We start from the raw sequence: 19,190 nt of genomic DNA, 5'->3' as shown, positions 1-19,190 counted from the left end.
AAGAGGTCTGGTATTGACAGCTATGTATAACTTGTAGACAAGATTGCCACTGACTTTCAACAAGAGATTTGTGCAGTGGCAGCTTTTTATATGTGCTTGTGAGCATGTGACTTAGTGCCTTGTGAGAACACATGTACTCCCAACAGCTCATAAGCTGAGGCCCTGAACTCTTGCAGATGTTGTTTGTTCATATAAGGGATTTGCAGGTGAATTCTTACAAGATGTTACATGCTTTGAAACACTGATCAAACATGTATATTAAAGTGCACTATACTGACCAGACAAAGAAGTATACTGTGCCAAATAACTGTAATATACTGATTGAAGAGAATAAACACCATGAATATAAAGTATTTGTGTAGTGAATTAACAAGCATGATGTTAAAAAGATTTTACTGATTCATGAGAGCTTTAAATATACTATATTCTTGATTCTTGATGAGGCTCTTATAACATCAGAATTCTATATCAGCAGTCAGATGAAGCAACTTCATCATAAATGTCTGATTCTCATGCAAGACCTCATGCAATTGGAACATAATGAGCAACAAGATGATAATGAGAATGCCAACAAAGCTGATAATTCATATGCTACTACTCTCTTTTATATTTTAATCAATGTCTACTGCCAACTATCAGCTAGCTGCAGAGTTATAGAATTGCTTAATTTATAAAGTACATAACTTTCCAAACTACTAATTATGCATTTCTTTTTGCAAAAGCTTCAACTTTCATACAGCAGTAATTGAGCATGTTAACATATGCTTGATAAAGATTTGACCTCAATTTAATTATTTCAAAAGCTGATCTTTACATTCAATAAAGATGTGCATTACACTATATTAAAACTTGATAATCTGGTTGAGTATACTTGTGCATCAGACATCAAGATCAGACTAAGATGCATATTCACTCACAATCAGAACAGCTGCTGGAGAGTTTTTTTTGCCATGTTCTCCACTTATGAAATTCAGTGCAAGAGGGTACTGGATTTGCTTATTTTGCAGGTGAATCAGGATGAGGTTCATATAATTAACTTACCTGCAATCTACAAACCAAGCCTTTACATAATATCTGTCAGTAAAGATTTCAAAAGACTTAAACTGGATTCTGCTCTGTTGACTATCTTTCTTAACTGTACTTGGAGTGTTTCCTTTTTATAGATGGATCAGACAGTTTGATGTATGTAGTATTATGCATTAGTTGAAATCTCTCCAGTGTCTGCTGGGGTAACTATATTATAATGGTTTCTATACTATAATAGTTTCTATACTATAATAGTTTCTATACTATAAACATTTATAAACCCAAAAAGGTATCCTGAATGTTCCTAGATATATTCATTGATCAGGGGTTTGAATGTTTCCCAATTTCTATGTTGAGGATTGGAAGCTATGTTTCTGAATTTGGAATGTATATATTTTTAAACTTCCAAACAACTGTGGATTCAGATAAACATATATTCCGATGTAAACATATCGGGACTAGTGGATCTACGGTTTACAAATCCTCCCCATTTCTGCTATGGTAAATAAAGCTCGAAGGTCTGAATAATTAGTCTTATTCCATTTCTTTGCGTGTCATGTTCAATATGGCGCTTCCCAATAGATGAAGTTGCAGCACGACGCGATCCATTCTTGGGAAGCCATGCCTGTAAATTTCTTTAACTGGGATACTTCTTTGGGTTTCTTTTTGGGCGCCGTGATCGTGATTGTCGTCACCTCTCTCCCCTTTGTTTTGTCGTTCGGAGTCCGCGACTTTATCGGTCGAATCCGCCGCGAAAAGAAGTTGGTTTCTATTGCTCATCCACCACGCCCGTCCGAACTAGAGGACATTGAAAGAGACCCTTATTGCGATGATGATGATAATGATGACCTTCTCTCGGGCTTCGTCACGCTGAATGAGTCAGTCGCCACTGAGTTCCAGTCCAAGTTGCAGTCAAGTCGCTGGGCAGATCTCACTAAATTCTTCCTCCGATGGGGACAGAAGTATCTGTCTGACCGTCGTAGATTGGAGAGGGAGCGGAGTAGAAAAAGCCAAGACTGTAAGTACGGGGATTTGCAAGTAAGTCAGTGGCGTTACTAATATCCCTGTTGAAGGCCGTGGTAGGAGTGCTCCAAAGAAACGTGCAGTTCAGGATATGTTCTCGATCCCAGTGCAGACTCCGGTTGTACATCAGCCTCTGGTATCTGAAGTACATGACCTTCTGCACAAATACAGAGATAGTAATGGGCAAGATTGCTTATTGACCAGAGCCAGAGATGATGATCCGGCAATTTGCCTCGCCCTCTCCAGTGCTTTGCAAAATGGAAAAGTTCTCTGGGGCCACTTCTCTCGAGCAGTTATACAACTCGATGAGCATATTGTAGTCAAGCTGGGCCATAACCTGCTCCTCACAGGTGCAGAAGTCATGGCTCATATTCACAAACACACAAACAGCGACATCCCCGTTCCCAAACCACTTGGAGCAATTTCCATCGGCAAGACAACATACATGTTCATGACCCGTGTTGAAGGCTCGCCGCTCGACAAACTCTGGCCGACGTTGTCCAACGAAGAGAAGCTCTCTATTCGCGATCAACTAGATGTCATTCTAGCCAAACTCCGAAAGCTACCCCTCCCGTCGCAGTATCTGGGCATCGGCAATCCACCATTCTGCATTGACTGTAGAATGTGGCTTCGAACAAGCAACACACACCTCAAAAACGAAACTCAGTTTAATCAGTTTCTTCTCTCTGGAAACCATACTCCTGTAACCGCGCCCTATGTTGAATTTGTACGACCCATGCTCCGGGCTGACCATCGCATCGTAATGACGCACGGTGACTTACATCCAAGAAATATCATGGTTGTTCGGGAGCAAGATCCATCTCAATCTACATTCAGTATTACTGTAACGGGCATCATTGACTGGGAGCTCGGAGGGGCATACCCGGAGTACTGGGAGTTTATCAAGTCTCTCAATACAATGTACCCTGTACGACAAGGGGATTGGGCTTTTTTTCTACCTCAAAAGGGTATGGGGACATATTTTGCTGAGTTTGCTATTGATCATTTTGTAGAGAAGATTGTTTCCTAATATAAATTGCATTTCTTAAATGGTAGCCAGAGGATGAAGATTAGAGAACATATTTATAAACTGCCTATTCATGTTTTGTCATCCTGCTGCATGTGGCTCCCAAGCAAGTGCACAGTGGAATAACAGCACACCATTTGTGAAGATGCCAATTCTATTCAACCTAACATACAAATAGAGCGCAATACACGAAGATTCAAAGCTGAGGAAGGGAAGAAGAAGAAGCGAACAAAGCAAGCTACCTAAAATCCTTATATTCCCCCCGCAGGCGGCTTCCAAAGCCCCAAGGCCTAGCCCTGATTTCCTGTTTATACAATGGTCTGAGTCAGCGGTCACGTGCACCAATATTGATGTGGTAGGGCCCAGCGTGCCAGATTTGGTGCCAATCCTTGCCCAACAGGTTCGGGTCCGAGCCCGTGCCGTCACAATTCTCCGGGAAAAAAAGGTAAAGAAATGGAAAAAGAGAGAGAGAGAGAGGGTGCGTGTGTGTGATGAAAATCACAGCTGCAAATCACAAATTTGAATACGCTGTACGTTCCAGGGTCACCTTCTCCCCATGATGGCTCCTTCGTTATCGACAAGCAAGGGGACAGAATAATCTTTAGGCACTTGTCCAAGCTCAATTAGTAGGCCCCGAAGACGAATGACTACCTTTGTGGCCTCACTTGCTAACTCATATTCTGCCTCCGTAGTGGCTCAGTCGGGAATTCCACCTGAGATGTGGATACACCCCAAGGAAAGAGGAATCAGTCATCGTCTGTGCCTCTAGGGTCGAAAGAGTAAAAGGTGCGGGCTGAGATTAAAGCAAGCGAAGCAAGCCCAACCAGCTCGCCTTTGGACCAACGAATACTCTTTACCACGAGATGCTAGAATGGAGAGAATAAAAAGTGAGAAAGTATTTTAAGAATGGAGAGTGAGATTAACCCAACCTGCTCCAGTTCTTGAATTGAGTCAGCGGAGGTGGTTGCAGACACAAAGCTTACAGCCAGCGAATTAACTAGCCAACGGTCAAGATTCTCAGTTCCAACCGCACTGTTATCTTTGCTATATTTTTGCATAAGTTCCATGGTGATTCTAGCCACAGCAAGGACATCCTCCTTTTGCTTTTCTTCCAGTAGGCTTCAGCTGTGGTTTTTTCATAAGAGAAGAATATATACCGATTTGTATCCTTCCATCAAGGCCCATCAAAATGTTCAAGCAATTCAAGGATTCATGCTTGAAATGTTGTGCTATGAGATAGGAGAGGCCGTTTAGGATCTGATGGTTATGAGCAACGACTTCAAAGAGTGCAAACAGCGAGGGGGGAAAAACCTGAGTCAAGATAACAGCCAGTTGCCGCTCGTTGGGGTATGCTTTGCATGCAACAATATGCTCTAGAGTAAGTGGTAAATGATCAACCTCAAGTTAAACCACATCTTGCACGCGGAAGCACTGAAGGGCTTTGATCACATTTTCATGATCGATATCATGAAACTTTTCCAAAATCCCATCAGCATCTTTGCTCGCGAACTCACAGATGGCACGAAGGCGGGTGGGGTTGGTCTGATGAACGATCACTGCAACATCGCCTGCCAGATCACAGTCACAGATTTTTTTTAAATGTATCCCAGGGGGACTCGTTCCTTGTGATAAGTGACCGACCTGTGCTTATTCCAGATCTGGAGGCCTCTACAAGGGAAATATTGCGAGCCTTGCCAGTTATGATCTTTCAATTGCCTCGCAGTGAGGGTGGCGGAGGAGATTTTCTCTTGGCCAGACGACTGGCTGAGGCTGAAGCTGTTGTATTTGAGAGCAAATTGGGATGTTTTGGCAGTTCGGGGATTTGCGGCTTTGGAGAGGGTGGGCCCACTCTTAACCTGTCAAGGTCAAATCGAGTAGAGCGCTTGTCTTCTGTCGACATATCTACAAAAAAAAAAAAAAAAAGATAATGTTCGGCGAACGCAGATTGAAGACGGAGGGAAACAAAGGGTTAAAATATGTATGTGGCCCCTCAGGATGAGTTAACTGTGTACTGCTCAGGGACATTCCCTCAGGATTGAGTCAACCATGTATTGCTCTCAGGGAGGAAGCTTCCCAGAGCAGCCTTCCTCAGCTACAAAGGTGCCCCTGCCAGCCATGTTTTCCCTTCCGTTTCCCATTCTCCTCCTGCTTCCTTTGCTATATCTTTTGCTGCCTGTCTTCTTGTCATGCACCGAGCTTGGTTCACGGAAGAGGAGGTGAGGGTCGCCACGGAGCGACGTCTAAAATACCAGGGCACGGCCAAGGTCCGGCTTGACCAGATCCAGTTTGACCCTCCTCTCCCGCGAGACCTCAATTCCAGTAATTTGGAGCGACTTCGACAGGTTTTCCAAAAAAAAAACACTGTCGCTGTCTTGATGCTGACAATCATGTGCCAGCAATCATATCGCACCAAAACCTCAAAGAAGCACTCGATTGTGCCAAGGTTCAGCCCCATGACTTTGAAGACTAATCTTCCAGAGAAGTACCCCATGCTCCATTTTCACAATAGCAAGCTTCATGGCCTTCATGGCCGCCACCGGGTCCAAGTTGTGTCCGAACTCCTCCCCCCTGTCGACCGGTGGTGGATGGTGGATCTCTACTTGGATGGTATCCTTCCATGGGTACGTGTACCACCTATGGCGCCGACTATTCTGAATTATATGTAGATGTCGGTGAGGAATTCAGGATCTCCCTTCTTGAGGAGTATGCAAACCAGAGAAAACCCACCAATGGAGAAATATACCAGAAGATCTGTCAATATGAAGAAGAACAGAATGAACCATTTCAGCAGCAATGGCTTGCGTGCTTGCTGTGCTGTAATCAGAAACACCTTGAACAGCTTGACAATCACCAGAATCATTGACTCTGCCAGGGCTTCAATGCACTGTTGGCCATCCCGGGCCTCTGGGGCCGCAGGATGCGGATCAGCATGATCCATTGCCTGGTCACTATTGATTGTGTTGAGGTATGTCCAGTCAGCACAGCATTGACACACTTCATGCTCTAACATTTTGGAAGGAAATCCTCAACTACCTTGAGAGTGTGAAGGAGTTCTGGTCATCCCTTGTTAACCATCATCTGATTGCAATGAAAAGAATTGATCAAGACATGGTGGAGAAGCTTCAATTGATGGCCCCCTGTGCATCTTACATTGATGTGCAAGCTGTGTATGGATTTATTCTGAGCAGTCAGGCCTTTGCCAGCTTCAGTGAAACTGAGTGATGGACTGTCTGGACCTGAATGGAAAGGTTTGGTAGGTTGGTCCCATCCCTGCACACTTTCTTTAAGGACTTCAAGTACCTGGAAAGCTGTGCTCAGTGCATAAAATGACTGTTTAGCCCCCCCTGACAAGTCCATCTGGAAAAGCATAACAGATATGTTTGTGACATCTTCTGAGATAGAGAAAGATTGTCTTGTTCAGACATCAGAGTCTACCTTCCAACAAACTCACATGGCGGGCATGGAGTGTCTTGATATTGTGTACCAGCAGGTTTGGCTCTATGCCATGCAACATTATCCCTCAATGCCAGCAGACCTGAAGAATGACAATGACCTGCTGGCCAAACCAAATCATGCCAAAGCCAATGAATGTGTGGTCTATAAGATGGCTGCACTGGTGCACTGTCTCAGGTTCTGCTCCACCAAGATCACAGAATTAATGAACCAGTCTCCTGACAGACAGATTGCACAGGCCACTCTTCTCAAGGCCCAAAAACCCAGCTGCTTTTAATATAACTCTCAAGTATTTGAGACTCTTGTTGACTGAATTGTCAATTGTTTTTTAACTGTGGACCCTGATGAACCAGAACAGACTCATGAGCTGCTTGCTGATGCCATTGTGAAACCATGGGCATGTTGCAGTATGCCGCAAACACAGACACATAGACAAGACAGTGCCTTTCTCTTCCTTGATAATTTACATACAGATGCACCACCAGCTGCTGATACCATTACCACATTCTTTGCCTGCTGCTGCATTTACTTTGCCTTCCTTGGAAAGGCCTCCTCTTTTTAATCTAGGGATAGGGAGGGTAGTGGGCATTCTCCCCCTGATAGTTCTCTTTTAGATGTTCCAATGTCACCTTTGTTTGTTCAAGATGGCCATTGGGAGCAAGGGCGGCTGGGACAAGAGCTTCAAAGGGAACACAAGTGGGGAAGGCAGCAGAATGCACCCTGTGGGGAGAGGGGGGGGCCCACCACACAACACCAAGCTCGCAAAACACATACATACAGACAGTGGTATGAACACCTCCTTCAACACAATCAACTGCTAATGGAGTTAGATGTTGACCCACCTGATGACAACTATACCAATCCAATGCGGGAAACAGACATGTTGAGACTGAGCTGGATCCTGCTGAAAACAATGCAGGATCACAGGGACCAGATATATTCAAGCATGAGCTAACAGAATTTGTGGAGTTTCAACAACAGCTGTGTGACCAAGAGATCTCCATGTACTACCCTCCGGATGAACTGCTAGTGATTCTTGATATAGTGCTTCTGGAGTATCAAGACCAACGGGCCTATATGGAAGAAAGTTCTCCTCCAGACCTTGTTGACCTGGAGTGTGTAAACAGGTTTTTGGCACAGCAACCAGCTGAATCAGACACTGGTGTAGCGGATCTGATTGAACAGATTGACACTAAACTAGAAGAACCAATGCAAGCTGACAATAGAATCCAGGATGAAGACTACCAGGAACACCAGCAGCAGCAATCAGACCAGAACTTGTCATCCTGGGACAAAATTGCTCATGACCTTGAAGAGCGCGAGAGGCTAGATGCAGAGTGGGAGAGGGAGCAGCTGGAACAAGAGCTTAATATAATACAACCTGCTGAAACACCCCAGCCTCAGCCAGAAGTCAGCCAAGAAATCCTGCCGCCAGGTGGCAACAATTCTAATCAAGAGCAGCCAGTGACTGAACCTGATGTGGAAAGCACAGCAATTGCACTTAGAGCTGACAGAGATGACCTGAATGACAGTAGTAATATAAAACAGAAAAACAGTAGACTCTAAATTAACAGACTCCAAGTTAACAAGCTTTAAGCAGAGAGATCTTGTCATGCATGCTTTACATATATATTACTGCTGTTCTCTTTGACTACTGTAAGGATTCACCTGTGAACCCCTTACACAGATGAATAACACCTGTAAGAGCTGAGAGCCTCAGCTTGCAAGCTGTTGAAAGTTGCATGTGTTCTACAAGACATTAAGTCATGTGCCTGCAAGCACACATAAAGACTGCTACTGCATGAATCTCTTACTAAGAGCTAGTAGCAATCTTGTTTACAAGTTATATATAATTGCTAGAATACCAGATCTTTTATAATCTCATAGGAAAGTCTAAGTATCAAAGTAGCAAGATTTATAATGAAGACTAGATTACTTGAACAGTTACAGCACACCAATATAGAGTTAGTAAAGTGATAAGCCTTTCTGAAAAGTAATACAGGTGTTAGGGAACCTAACATAGGTTTCATAGGTATTTCTAGAATTTGAAATACAAAAGAGCTAAATAGGTCTAATACCTACAACTGGTGAGAGAGAGTTGCGTGTAGAATGTAGGGGTCCTCTAACTTGAAGACTGAACACTGACATTTTCATGATCTATGCAAATTATATGATTCTTACATGTTCAGAGTTATAGATTGTATGAGTTCCTCTGAACATCTGATATTATCTGATGCTTGGTTAACCTGTGTTTGTAATAACAGGATAAAAAGATACAGCAGCAGAGATATGCAGGATTCAGAATACACCAGCTATAATAGTATCAAGAATCTATCTGTATTTTTATTTATATCTCATTTCTTGCTTCTTAACACTTACTGCTTTTGAGATTATAAAGAATAATGAAAAACCTGTATTTATATTATTATGTTTGTTTAGTTTGCTTGTTATTATGTTTGTTTATTTTGCTTGTTATAGTGTTTGCTTATTTTGTATGGAGGTGTGGAACAAAAGTTCCCAGAAACTCTATTATATTTCAATGTATTGCAGTTACCTGCTGCCCCACCAAAATTTGGTGGGGTAGCAGGTATTTCCCCAAACTGTGGAAGGAAGCTAACTTTCAAATTCACTGTGAAAACTGGCAAGCTTGTTTGACAAGACAAGAGGAGAGTTGATTAATATAGATATCAGAAGATATTAAGATTCTATCATCTTATTATTGAATTCTCTAGCTAATCTGATATTTCTTTTATTTTAGAAGATTCTTCTTGCCAAATTATTCTCTTTTGTCAAGAAATGTCTTGAATCCCAATTCAATACTGTTGTTCTAGAAGATGAAGCTTCAGCACATATCTATTTCTATTAACAAGAGCTTTACAATATACACAAGATCAACTACTTACTTTGGTCTGGCAATTCACCAGATTTAAATATGATTGAGTCTGTCTGAATATAGCTCAAGTAATATACAACTGCTAAAGATACCCCACAAGAATTCAAGACTGCTGAACATAAATAAAAGAAAGTCTGGAAAGAGCTGTCACAAGTAAAGATTCAACAGTGGATTGAGTGAATTTCACATTATATTTAAGAAATTATATGCTTGAAAGAGAGTAATGAGTATAGAGAAAGTAATTATAAGATATCTTGTATATAGAAGAATCAACAACTTAAGAAAAAGCTCTCTTAACAGTAGAATCTTGAGACAGATTCTTGAGCAGCTGATCTAAAGACTTTAAAAGCTGCTGAAGCTTTAGCTGCATTATATAATTTGGGTAGAGAGGATTCTTGAGAGAATACTGAAGATGAGAATTTGGAACAGAATTCAGATAAGAGTGACTTGTCAATTTCAGGGGTACTTGAGTTTCCTAGCAAATTTGGTGGAGTAGTGGGTATTTGTAAAACAGTATTGTCTGTATAAGCTTTCCGGGAACTTTTGTTCCACACCTCCGTAGCTAGAGCACATAACTGAGCTGGTGATCACGCGAGGTTATGCCTGCATAGCTGCTGACAAAGTGGCTAGGTGTTGGAGCATGGAAAAATAATCTTGGTTGTACTGCTACAAAAGAGGCTAGCAAGATCTCATCTCTTACAGTAAGATGGAGCTTGGCAGCAGAAAAGAGTCAGATCAAGAGTGATCACATAAGATTACATGCATGCTAAGCTCAAAAGAGATTAAAGTGCACAAATACTCTCACTCACTCTCAGAGCAACAGATTTACTAGCTAAGAGCTTTAAAGATTATCTCCAGCAGGATCACAAAATCTCTTACTTATAGAGATTGATACACACTTTCAAGGAAAAAAATAAGCTAATTACATGCAGGTTAGATGAAAATCTTACAGATAAAACTCTGTAGAAAAAAAACTCATAAGAAAATTATGCTTAAGTAGATAGATGACTGCTATTCTATAAGTATTTTATATTGAGAAATCCATCTCTATATTCTTCAAAAATCTCAAGTCAAGTTCCACAATATGCTTATAATAAAGATCTTTAGATAACAGCTTTATGAGAATATCTACTGTTATTTTGTTGGTGTGTATATATTTTAATTATATTTGGTCATGCATGACAGTCTCTTTGTTATGAATCCTGCAGCACAATGACAGAACATACAAGATGATTGGATGACATCTGACAAGATGAAATTACAGACTGTTGTAGAAGAATCTTGAGACAAGAATCATATAACCAGTGATAGAACTGATAAGCTGACTGATTGCACCAAGCATGATAGGATTGATCAGAGAACATAGCAAATGTATTATGATAGAACAGATAGAACAGCTTAGTAAAACTATCACCAGAGAAGTATCATATATATAAGAACACTCATTATTAGAGATCTGATGAACTTGTTCATCATAATTAATCTTCTTACTTATCTACTAGATATCTTTGAATCAGATACTTTCATATCTTGGTTACTTTTCATATTACTGAAGTCCTGTGATACTGTATAACTGTACCTGATTCCACTACTCTTGAGAAGATCTTATAGTCTTGCTCTGACTCTGTTACATCTGCATGAAAACTCTTTATTATCAGAGCAAGACTGCCAGCTTAACTGGAGTATTATTAGACTATTGATTACTATCTTAATCTGTTATTACTTACTGTAATACTCTTTAATTCTTAACAATTCAAGAGTATCACATAAATATATAACACATTAATTATCTCTGACTCAGAAGAAAATACATCTGAGATTTCAGAGATTATATATAAAGAAAGAACTTTCTGCATCATATTAAAAGATAAAGATATGATTTCACTCTATATCAAGATCTAACAAAATATAAAAACTATGTCTGCATTTAAAGCACCAGCTATCAACACTTAAGATCTTATAAATAGAATCTTGCAGCTTGAACAGATTATCAAGAAACTTGAAGAGCAGAACTGTAAATTAAAAGATTATAATAAGCAGCTTGAGACTCAAATCATGACTATCTTATTTACTGAACAACAGAAAAAGAAAGATAAAATTAAAATTAATTTATCAGAACTCTTTAAGAGCAAACAAGAAAAATTACAAGCTTTCTTGAGTTAACTACACATCTACATAAATATAAAAAGTAAAGAACTTAACAGCAACAAGAACAAGATAATAATAGTAGTATTATATCTTTACAGAGTAGTATTTAATTAATTCAATATCTATCTGTAGAATTACTACAAGAAAGATAAAGATTACCAGAACAATAATATACTCAAGATTATTAATAATTATAATATCTTTATTTGAACATTGAAAACTACTTTTAGAGAAGTCAAGAAACAGAATGTAGCAGTTCAGCAGCTATATCATATATAATAAAAGATATCACTACAAGATTATACTATGAGATTCCAGCAAGTCTGTATCAATACTGATTAGAATAATGAAGCCTTAGCTGATATCTTTTATTAAGAACTATTTGATGAGATCAAAAATAAAATAGTATAATTGAAAAAATGATCACACATTCTGACCAAAATAGTTGAAGTGGCAGTCAGGATTGAAAACTAACTTTATGAATGAAAAATGGAAAAACAAGAAAAAGCATTATAAAAGAGAGTCAGTCTGTTAAATTATATGAAAAATTGAGACCAGAATAAGCCAGTACAACCAGATTCTTATAAACACACACTTATAAAGCTGAATATGACAAAGTTTGACACTATTAATAAGAAAGAGAAAGAACAGAGAAAAAAGAAAAAATTATACTTCTACTGCATCAAGCTAAGATACTGAGTGAGATAATGCAGAGTAAAGAAGACAGATTAAAAAGATAAGAAACTCAGAATAATCTTAAAAAAAAATAAAGAAGATTCTGAAGTGAAATAGTATCTTTAAGTAATAACTTAGAAAGAGCAAATTAAAGAAGAACTTTAATAACAGTTCAGAAAAATATTCAAAGATCAAATTATAAAAGCTTATCTGAAGCTACTTCAGCAGCCAGAAAGTGAATCAAAATACTAAAACAAGCTGAATAATAAAAAATAGAAGTTATGTGAAGAACTATATATAAGAACAAGAAATGAATCAAGTAATAATTAAAGAATTTGATCACTTGACTGTAAATATTATTATGGACAAAAAATGAACAAAATTCAAGACTTAAAATACAAGAAACATGCTTAATACTTAATCTATAAATATTTATGCAAACTTTACCAGAAACAACAAGAAAAGTTCAAATAATGAATATAGATTATGAAAGACTTCATGTATTACAGAGACTATAGCTGTAATATCAAAAATTACTAGTGTTGCAGATGCAACACTGAGAAGAAAGAATGAAAAATGCCAGACTTACAGAATATCTTATATATAAAATATCCAGATTACACCAGAATTCATTAAAGCTTTTGTTATGAGAATGATTACTCTATCCATTAAGATAAAAAGAATAGCAGATATTACTTATAACTACTGAAGGAGCTGTAAGTAATCCAGAAGCAAGATAATAGTAATAATGAAGAATATTAGTTGGATAAGAAAGAAAAGCTCACACTGAAGTTAAGAGAAGAGCTAAGCTGGAAAATACTAGAATTTGAGAAGCACAAAGATGATATCATGAAAAAATTAAGTCTTATAGAAAGCAAGATACTTAAAGAGCAAAAATACTTAACAGTAAGAATATTACAGATTTAAGATAATTAATTATACTAGATAATATATGAAGAAAACAATAAGTTGTTAGTAATAATAACATGTGAACAGTACTGGAGTAACAAATAAAAAGAGATGAAAAAACCAGACTACTCTTGCCACAATAAATTCAAGTACAAATATTAATGTGAGTTTCATAAAAATAAGAGATTTTGAAAAATGGCAAGATCTCTGCATGATTTAAAAGAATGTAAAACCTGTACAGAATGTAGAGATAATATGTATGTGTAAAGAATACACAAGATTTGATATATTAATAAAGAAAATTGCACAATATACAAACAGATATTTAAGATAACTCTTATTAATTCAGAAAATGAGTGAACTGTTATGAACAAGAGTCTGTAAGTAGTATGAATAGGCAAGCAAAACTGTTAGCCATTAATAAACAAATCTGTCATCTCAGAGTTACAGTAATCTTACTTGAATCAAAGTGTGCAATGATCTTAGTGGACTCAGAAGTGACTGAACTATTTATTAACAGAAGATTTACTAAACAAGCTAATATTATAAAGCAAATAAAAAAATACTTCTATTAGTTATCAGAACTGGAAGAAGAAACTCTGAACAGAGTTAAAGAAGAGATATACTTTATTAAAATAAGAATAAAATAACATCACAAGAAAGTGTATTTTAAAGTGATAAATCTAAAAAACTATAATATAATCTTGAAATACTCTTGATTGAAACAGCACAATTCAGAAATAAACTGGTGAGAAGAAAAGATTAGACTGATAAACTGTAAATACTCTCTTGAACCAGAAAGTTATAATTAGAGACTCATATTCAGAAATAACTTAGACAAGACACTGGCTATAATAAGTCAGATTAATCAGAAGATACTGCATGAAGAACAATTAATTAATACTACAGAAAATCATAGAAATCTGACTCATGATGAAAAAGTGAATTAAACAATAAAGAATTCTAACAACTTAGCACAGCTGTAAGTACAAAAGAATAACCAGAATAAAGAAATCAAAAAGACTCTATTAAGAGAATTTTGAAAATATATTAACATATTCAGAAAAAGAAATCAGAGCAACAGCTTATCAAAGCACAAATTCTGAAACCACAAAATAAAGCTACAAGAAGAAAAACAACCAACAAAACTGCTAATATACAGGTTGAATGAAAAAGAATCAGCAGAAGTGAAAAAATATATTAAAGATAATCTTCAGAAAGATTATATAAGAGAGTTAATATCACTAGCAGAATACTCAATACTGTTTGCACTAAAGAAAGACAGAACTCTACAACTATATATAAATTATAGACAGTTGAACAGCATTACAGTCAACAACTATTATCTAATACTACTAATTAAGAAAGTACAAGACAGATTAAGAGAAGTAATATGATTTACTCTAATTAATATTAAAAACATCTACCACCAGATACAAATCAAAAAAGATGATGAATGAAGAACAGATTCTGAAATAAAATATCTGAATGATGTAATAATATATATCAAAGAAGACTAAAAGAATCATATTATAAAAATCAAGAAAGTACTAGAAAAGCTACAGAGATATAATCTACCAGTAAAACTAAAAAAGTGTGACTTCTATAAGAAAGAAATCAGATATCTCAGACACATTATATTAACAGAAGAAATATGAATGGAGCCAGGAAAAATTAATAAGATACTACAGTAACTAATATTAAAAGAAGTCAGAAAAGTGCAGATATTTTATAGACTAGTAAACTACTATTAATAATTTATACATGAATTTTCAAAGAAAGTAAAACTACTTATAGAGTTATTCAAGAAGAATAAACTATTCAGATGAATAATAAAGTGTTAACAAGCATTTAAAGTAATAAAAGACAAATTCAGAAAAGAAGAAATAAGAAGACACTACAATCTAACAAGAAGATATGTAATTAATACAGATATATTAGATTGTGCAATAGCAGAAAGACTACAACAACCAGATAAACAAGAAAGACTAAGATTAATTATATGCTACACAAGAATAATAATATTAGTCAAACAGAACTACAATATTCACAATAAAGAACTACTAGCAATAGTAGTATTACTGAAAAAATGAAAGATCAAACTGCAAGAAAACTAATACTAAACAGAAATTATCTCAGGTTATAACAATCTGCAATACTTTATAATAATAAAAGAGCTTACAAGAAAACAAGTCAGATAATATACAGATGTACTAGTATATTACAACTTTAAGATAAGATACTTCAAAAACATGAAGAATGTCTGAATGAATACACTAAGTTAAAAATCAGATCTGATAAAAAAAGAACAAGATTCAAGAATACTTTTTAAAGAATTAGAAGAAACAAAGAATATGATTCTCAACTAATAGATACTGAGAGCAACAAGAATCATTACAGAAGAATCAGATATTAAAGAAAAAATTACAAAAGTAATAAGAAAAGATAAATATATGAGAAAAATTGACAAAGAAAATGAAAACTTCAAGAAAGAAGATAAAATAATACTATATTATAGACTGATATACATATCTAAAGAGATTAAAAAACAAGTAATAATACAAGAATATGATACAGTCACTTCAGAATATTTTGAAACTGACAAGATAATAAAGAAGATTATAAGAACTTACTATTGGTCAGAAATGTGAACAGATATTCAACAATATGTTAAAGAATATAAGACATGTATACAAAGCAAAACCAACAAAAACTAATTATATGAAAAACTGCAATCAATACTGCAACTGCAAGAATTATAGAAATTTATAATAATAGACTTTATCACAAAACTCCCAAACTTAAAGAACATAAAAAAAAAGAAGTATAATTCAATACTAGTGATTACTGACAGATTAATAAAGTACAGATACTTTATATTATTCAGAGAGACAATAATAGCACCAGATACAGCAATAATAATACTATAAAATATACTTGCCAATCACAAAATGTCAGAAGAGATAATTACAGATTAAGATATCAGATTCACAAGCAAATTCTGAATGACATTAATAATACAACTGGAAATTGAACAAAAAATGTCAACAGTCTATCATTCACAAACAGATAAATAGACAGAATAATTAAATCAAATCTTGAAGTAATATTTATAAGAATATATTAACTATTAACAGAATAATTAGATTATGCTACTGTTTATGGCATAATTAGCTTACAACAGAGTAAAGAATACTATTACAGAAATAATATTATTCTACATAAACTACAGCAGAAAATCAGAAATACAGAAACAATCAAGAATTATACAACAAAAAGCTCAAGAAGCAGAACTTATAATAATACAACTATAAGAACTGCAAAACCAGATAAGACTAGATATTAAATTTCAGAACAAGAAAATAAAGCATTACTATGACAAAAGATATTAGAAAATATCAATCTTGAAAGAGAGAGAAAAAGTATTTTTAATTTGACAGAATATCAAAACCAAAAAATCTAGCAAAAAACTTGATTTTAAAAAATTGAAACTATACAAAATTATGAGATGAATCAGAAAAGTCAACTACAAACTCCAACTACTTAAAAAGATAAGAATATATTCAGTATTTCATGTCTTATTATTAGAGAAAGCACTGTTATACACTAAAGAGATGCCTACAAAGATTAATAAAGAACAGAAATACAGAGTTAAATAAATACTGAATTATCAGAAGATCAGCAGAAAACTTCACTACTTAGTAAAATAAAAAAAGTATAATATCTCAGAAAACATTTGAAAATCAACAGAAAATCTCAGAAACATTCAGATAATTATTATAATATATTATTAACAATACTCTCATTCAGCAAAGTATTAATAAATAAATCAGAGATAATCAGAAGAGAATCTGAGAAAGAAAGATTACTTAATAAAGCAAGCAGGCTCTGAATCTCTGTCTGTTCAATTACTCTTTTCAGCTTTTTCTTCTTAAGATATTTCAAGTTCTCTACAGACTTTAACTCAGATTCAAGAAATTTACTAGTCTAATTATAAAGTAGCTTTTTCTGTTTTTGAAGATAAAGAAGATGAGAGAGAGTCTCTTGCTTAGTATGCTTAAGCTTATTCTGAGTTTCAAATAATTTCTGTTAATTGGCAGCAGAAGAATTATTATTATGAATATAATAATAATTAGCATGAATATACTTACTACATCAAGAAGAATAACTTGATTTTAAGCAAGTTTTAATAAAGAGCATCAAGAACAAGAAGAAAGTATTATGAATTCAGATTACTCAATAGTAGAAAGAAGATTATTCTTGTAAATATTAGAAGTAGATAATAAAAGAAAAGAAAATCATAAGAACACTTACTAAGAAGAAAGACAAGAGAAAACCAGAAACTCAAGAAAGAGAGAATACTCTTTTATACTCTAAAAAGTTAACAGATAGAGTAGTTGGGGACAACATACTGTAAAAGAAGAAGATGATATTATAAATTCTGCAGCATAATAATAGAGCATACAGAATAATTAAATGATATCTGATAAGATGAAATTACAGACTATTGCAGAAGAATCTTGAGACAAGAATCACATAATTAGTAATAGAACTGATAAGCTAACTGATTACACCAAGTATAATAGAATTGATCAGAGAATATAGCAGATGTATTATGATAAAATAAATAGAATAGCTTAGCAGAACTATCACCAGAGAAGCATTATGTATATAAGAATGCTCATTACTAAAGATCTGATAAACTTGTTTATCATGATCAATCTTCTTACTTATCTACTAGATATCTTTGAATCAGATACTTTTATATCTTGATTACTTTTCATACTACTGAAGTTCTGTAATACTGTATGATTGTACCTGATTCTGCTACTCTTGAGAAAATCTTATAGTCTTGCCCTGACTCTGTTACACCTGCATGGAAACTCTTTATTATCAGAGCAAGACTGCCAGCTTAATCAGAGCACTATTAGACTATTGATTACTACCCTAATCTGTTATTACTCACTATAATACCTCTTGACCTCCAAAGACCTAAGAGTGTCACATTAATACATAATATATAGACTACCATCAGACTTCTTGGTGAAGAGAACTGGTGCAGCTGTACTAGACTTGCTGACTCAGATGAACTTCTTGTTCAGTAGATTTGTTAGTATTTTCTGTAGAACTAGGAGCTTCCTCTGTGACATACTATATAGTGGCCCCCATGGTGGCTAAGATTTCTTTCTGTTCTCTGCTATCAGTTTGATCTGGTAGTTGATTTTGGATCTGTAATAGAAAGGTAGCTTGTGGGTGTTCTTCATGCTGAAAACATCTAGAGATTTGTGGTAGTGCCTTGGTAATTTTGCTTGAGGGTTTGGATAATTCTTCTCATGGAGGGCCTTGTTGATATTGGCCAAACTAGCAGTAAAAACATGAGCTTGTTTGGTCTTCTGTTTCTGGTGTCAAGTCATTAAGCTACTGGCTGAGATTTGCAACACTTCCATGTCTTGAACTGCTTGCTCTAGATGTTTGGTGAACAGTATGATGCCAGAGAGCTTGAATCAGAGAGTATCTTCTTCTTTATCCAGCATGGCGATTTTGAACTGTAGCCAGAGTCATTCTAGTATTATATCACATCTATCTAACTGGAGGACTTCATATGCAAAAGCTTCTTGTGTTTTGTGCCCCCTAATATTCAGGTTCATTTTCATCACATATCTTATTGTCTTGTGGTTCTTTGCATTGAATCTCTTTAGTATTTGTTTAAAGATGAGTATACACTTAAGCTTATACTTCTGTATAGCTTGAAAAGTGATAAGAGAGTAACCTTGATATTCATTATCTATTATAGTCTTAGCAACATTTGTATTATTAATAATTACATGCATGACAAAGAGTTTTGTAGTAGACATCTTCTTAAACTTCCTCCACTTCTCTTGTATAAGCTTCTTGTAATGCTTCTGCCAGTACTTTTTAACAGGAGCTACTCTTTTCTCTTCTTCTTGTCATTCTTTATTATATATTCTTTTTCCAGTCTCAGTGTAATGTAGGCAGTGGTTATAAATTATGGTTGAGCTTGATGTTGTGGATGTT

The 19,190-nt window shown here is 35.6% G+C and overlaps 5 protein-coding genes across 5 annotated transcripts; 3 read left to right on the top strand and 2 right to left on the bottom strand.

Annotated features, from left to right (window-relative positions):
* Positions 1 to 1,647: 1,647 nt before the first annotated feature.
* Positions 1,648 to 3,132, top strand: CIMG_02094 (uncharacterized protein; the record flags this gene model as incomplete). The annotated part of the gene is made up of 2 exons (XM_001248322.2): positions 1,648 to 2,044; positions 2,100 to 3,132. 2 exons carry the CDS (start codon positions 1,648 to 1,650, stop codon positions 3,077 to 3,079), a joined length of 1,377 nt encoding a protein of 458 aa, XP_001248323.2. The 3' UTR covers positions 3,080 to 3,132.
* Positions 3,133 to 3,822: 690 nt separating this feature from the next.
* On the bottom strand, positions 3,823 to 4,143 carry CIMG_10873 (uncharacterized protein; the record flags this gene model as incomplete). Its single annotated transcript, XM_012358929.1, has 2 exons — positions 3,823 to 3,942; positions 4,060 to 4,143. 2 exons carry the CDS (start codon positions 4,141 to 4,143, stop codon positions 3,823 to 3,825), a joined length of 204 nt encoding a protein of 67 aa, XP_012214352.1.
* Positions 4,144 to 5,262: 1,119 nt separating this feature from the next.
* On the top strand, positions 5,263 to 6,806 carry CIMG_12719 (uncharacterized protein; the record flags this gene model as incomplete). Its single annotated transcript, XM_001248323.2, has 5 exons — positions 5,263 to 5,697; positions 5,743 to 5,892; positions 5,949 to 6,041; positions 6,095 to 6,263; positions 6,415 to 6,806. The coding sequence occupies 5 exons, from the start codon at positions 5,263 to 5,265 to the stop codon at positions 6,804 to 6,806; spliced, it is 1,239 nt and encodes a 412-aa protein (XP_001248324.2).
* Positions 6,807 to 7,173: 367 nt separating this feature from the next.
* Positions 7,174 to 8,113, top strand: CIMG_02096 (uncharacterized protein; the record flags this gene model as incomplete). Its single annotated transcript, XM_001248324.2, has 2 exons — positions 7,174 to 7,315; positions 7,488 to 8,113. 2 exons carry the CDS (start codon positions 7,174 to 7,176, stop codon positions 8,093 to 8,095), a joined length of 750 nt encoding a protein of 249 aa, XP_001248325.2. The 3' UTR covers positions 8,096 to 8,113.
* A 10,215-nt stretch (positions 8,114 to 18,328) lies between these two features.
* On the bottom strand, positions 18,329 to 18,802 carry CIMG_12718 (uncharacterized protein; the record flags this gene model as incomplete). Its single annotated transcript, XM_004445651.1, has 2 exons — positions 18,329 to 18,515; positions 18,744 to 18,802. 2 exons carry the CDS (start codon positions 18,800 to 18,802, stop codon positions 18,329 to 18,331), a joined length of 246 nt encoding a protein of 81 aa, XP_004445708.1.
* Positions 18,803 to 19,190: the final 388 nt, after the last annotated feature.

This window comes from Coccidioides immitis, assembly GCF_000149335.2.
Source record: "Coccidioides immitis RS genomic scaffold supercont3.1, whole genome shotgun sequence".
NCBI classification, from domain to species: Eukaryota; Fungi; Ascomycota; class Eurotiomycetes; order Onygenales; family Onygenaceae; genus Coccidioides; species Coccidioides immitis.
The sequence above is the reverse complement of the archived record's forward strand: the minus strand, read 5'-3'. Positions and strand labels throughout refer to the sequence as shown.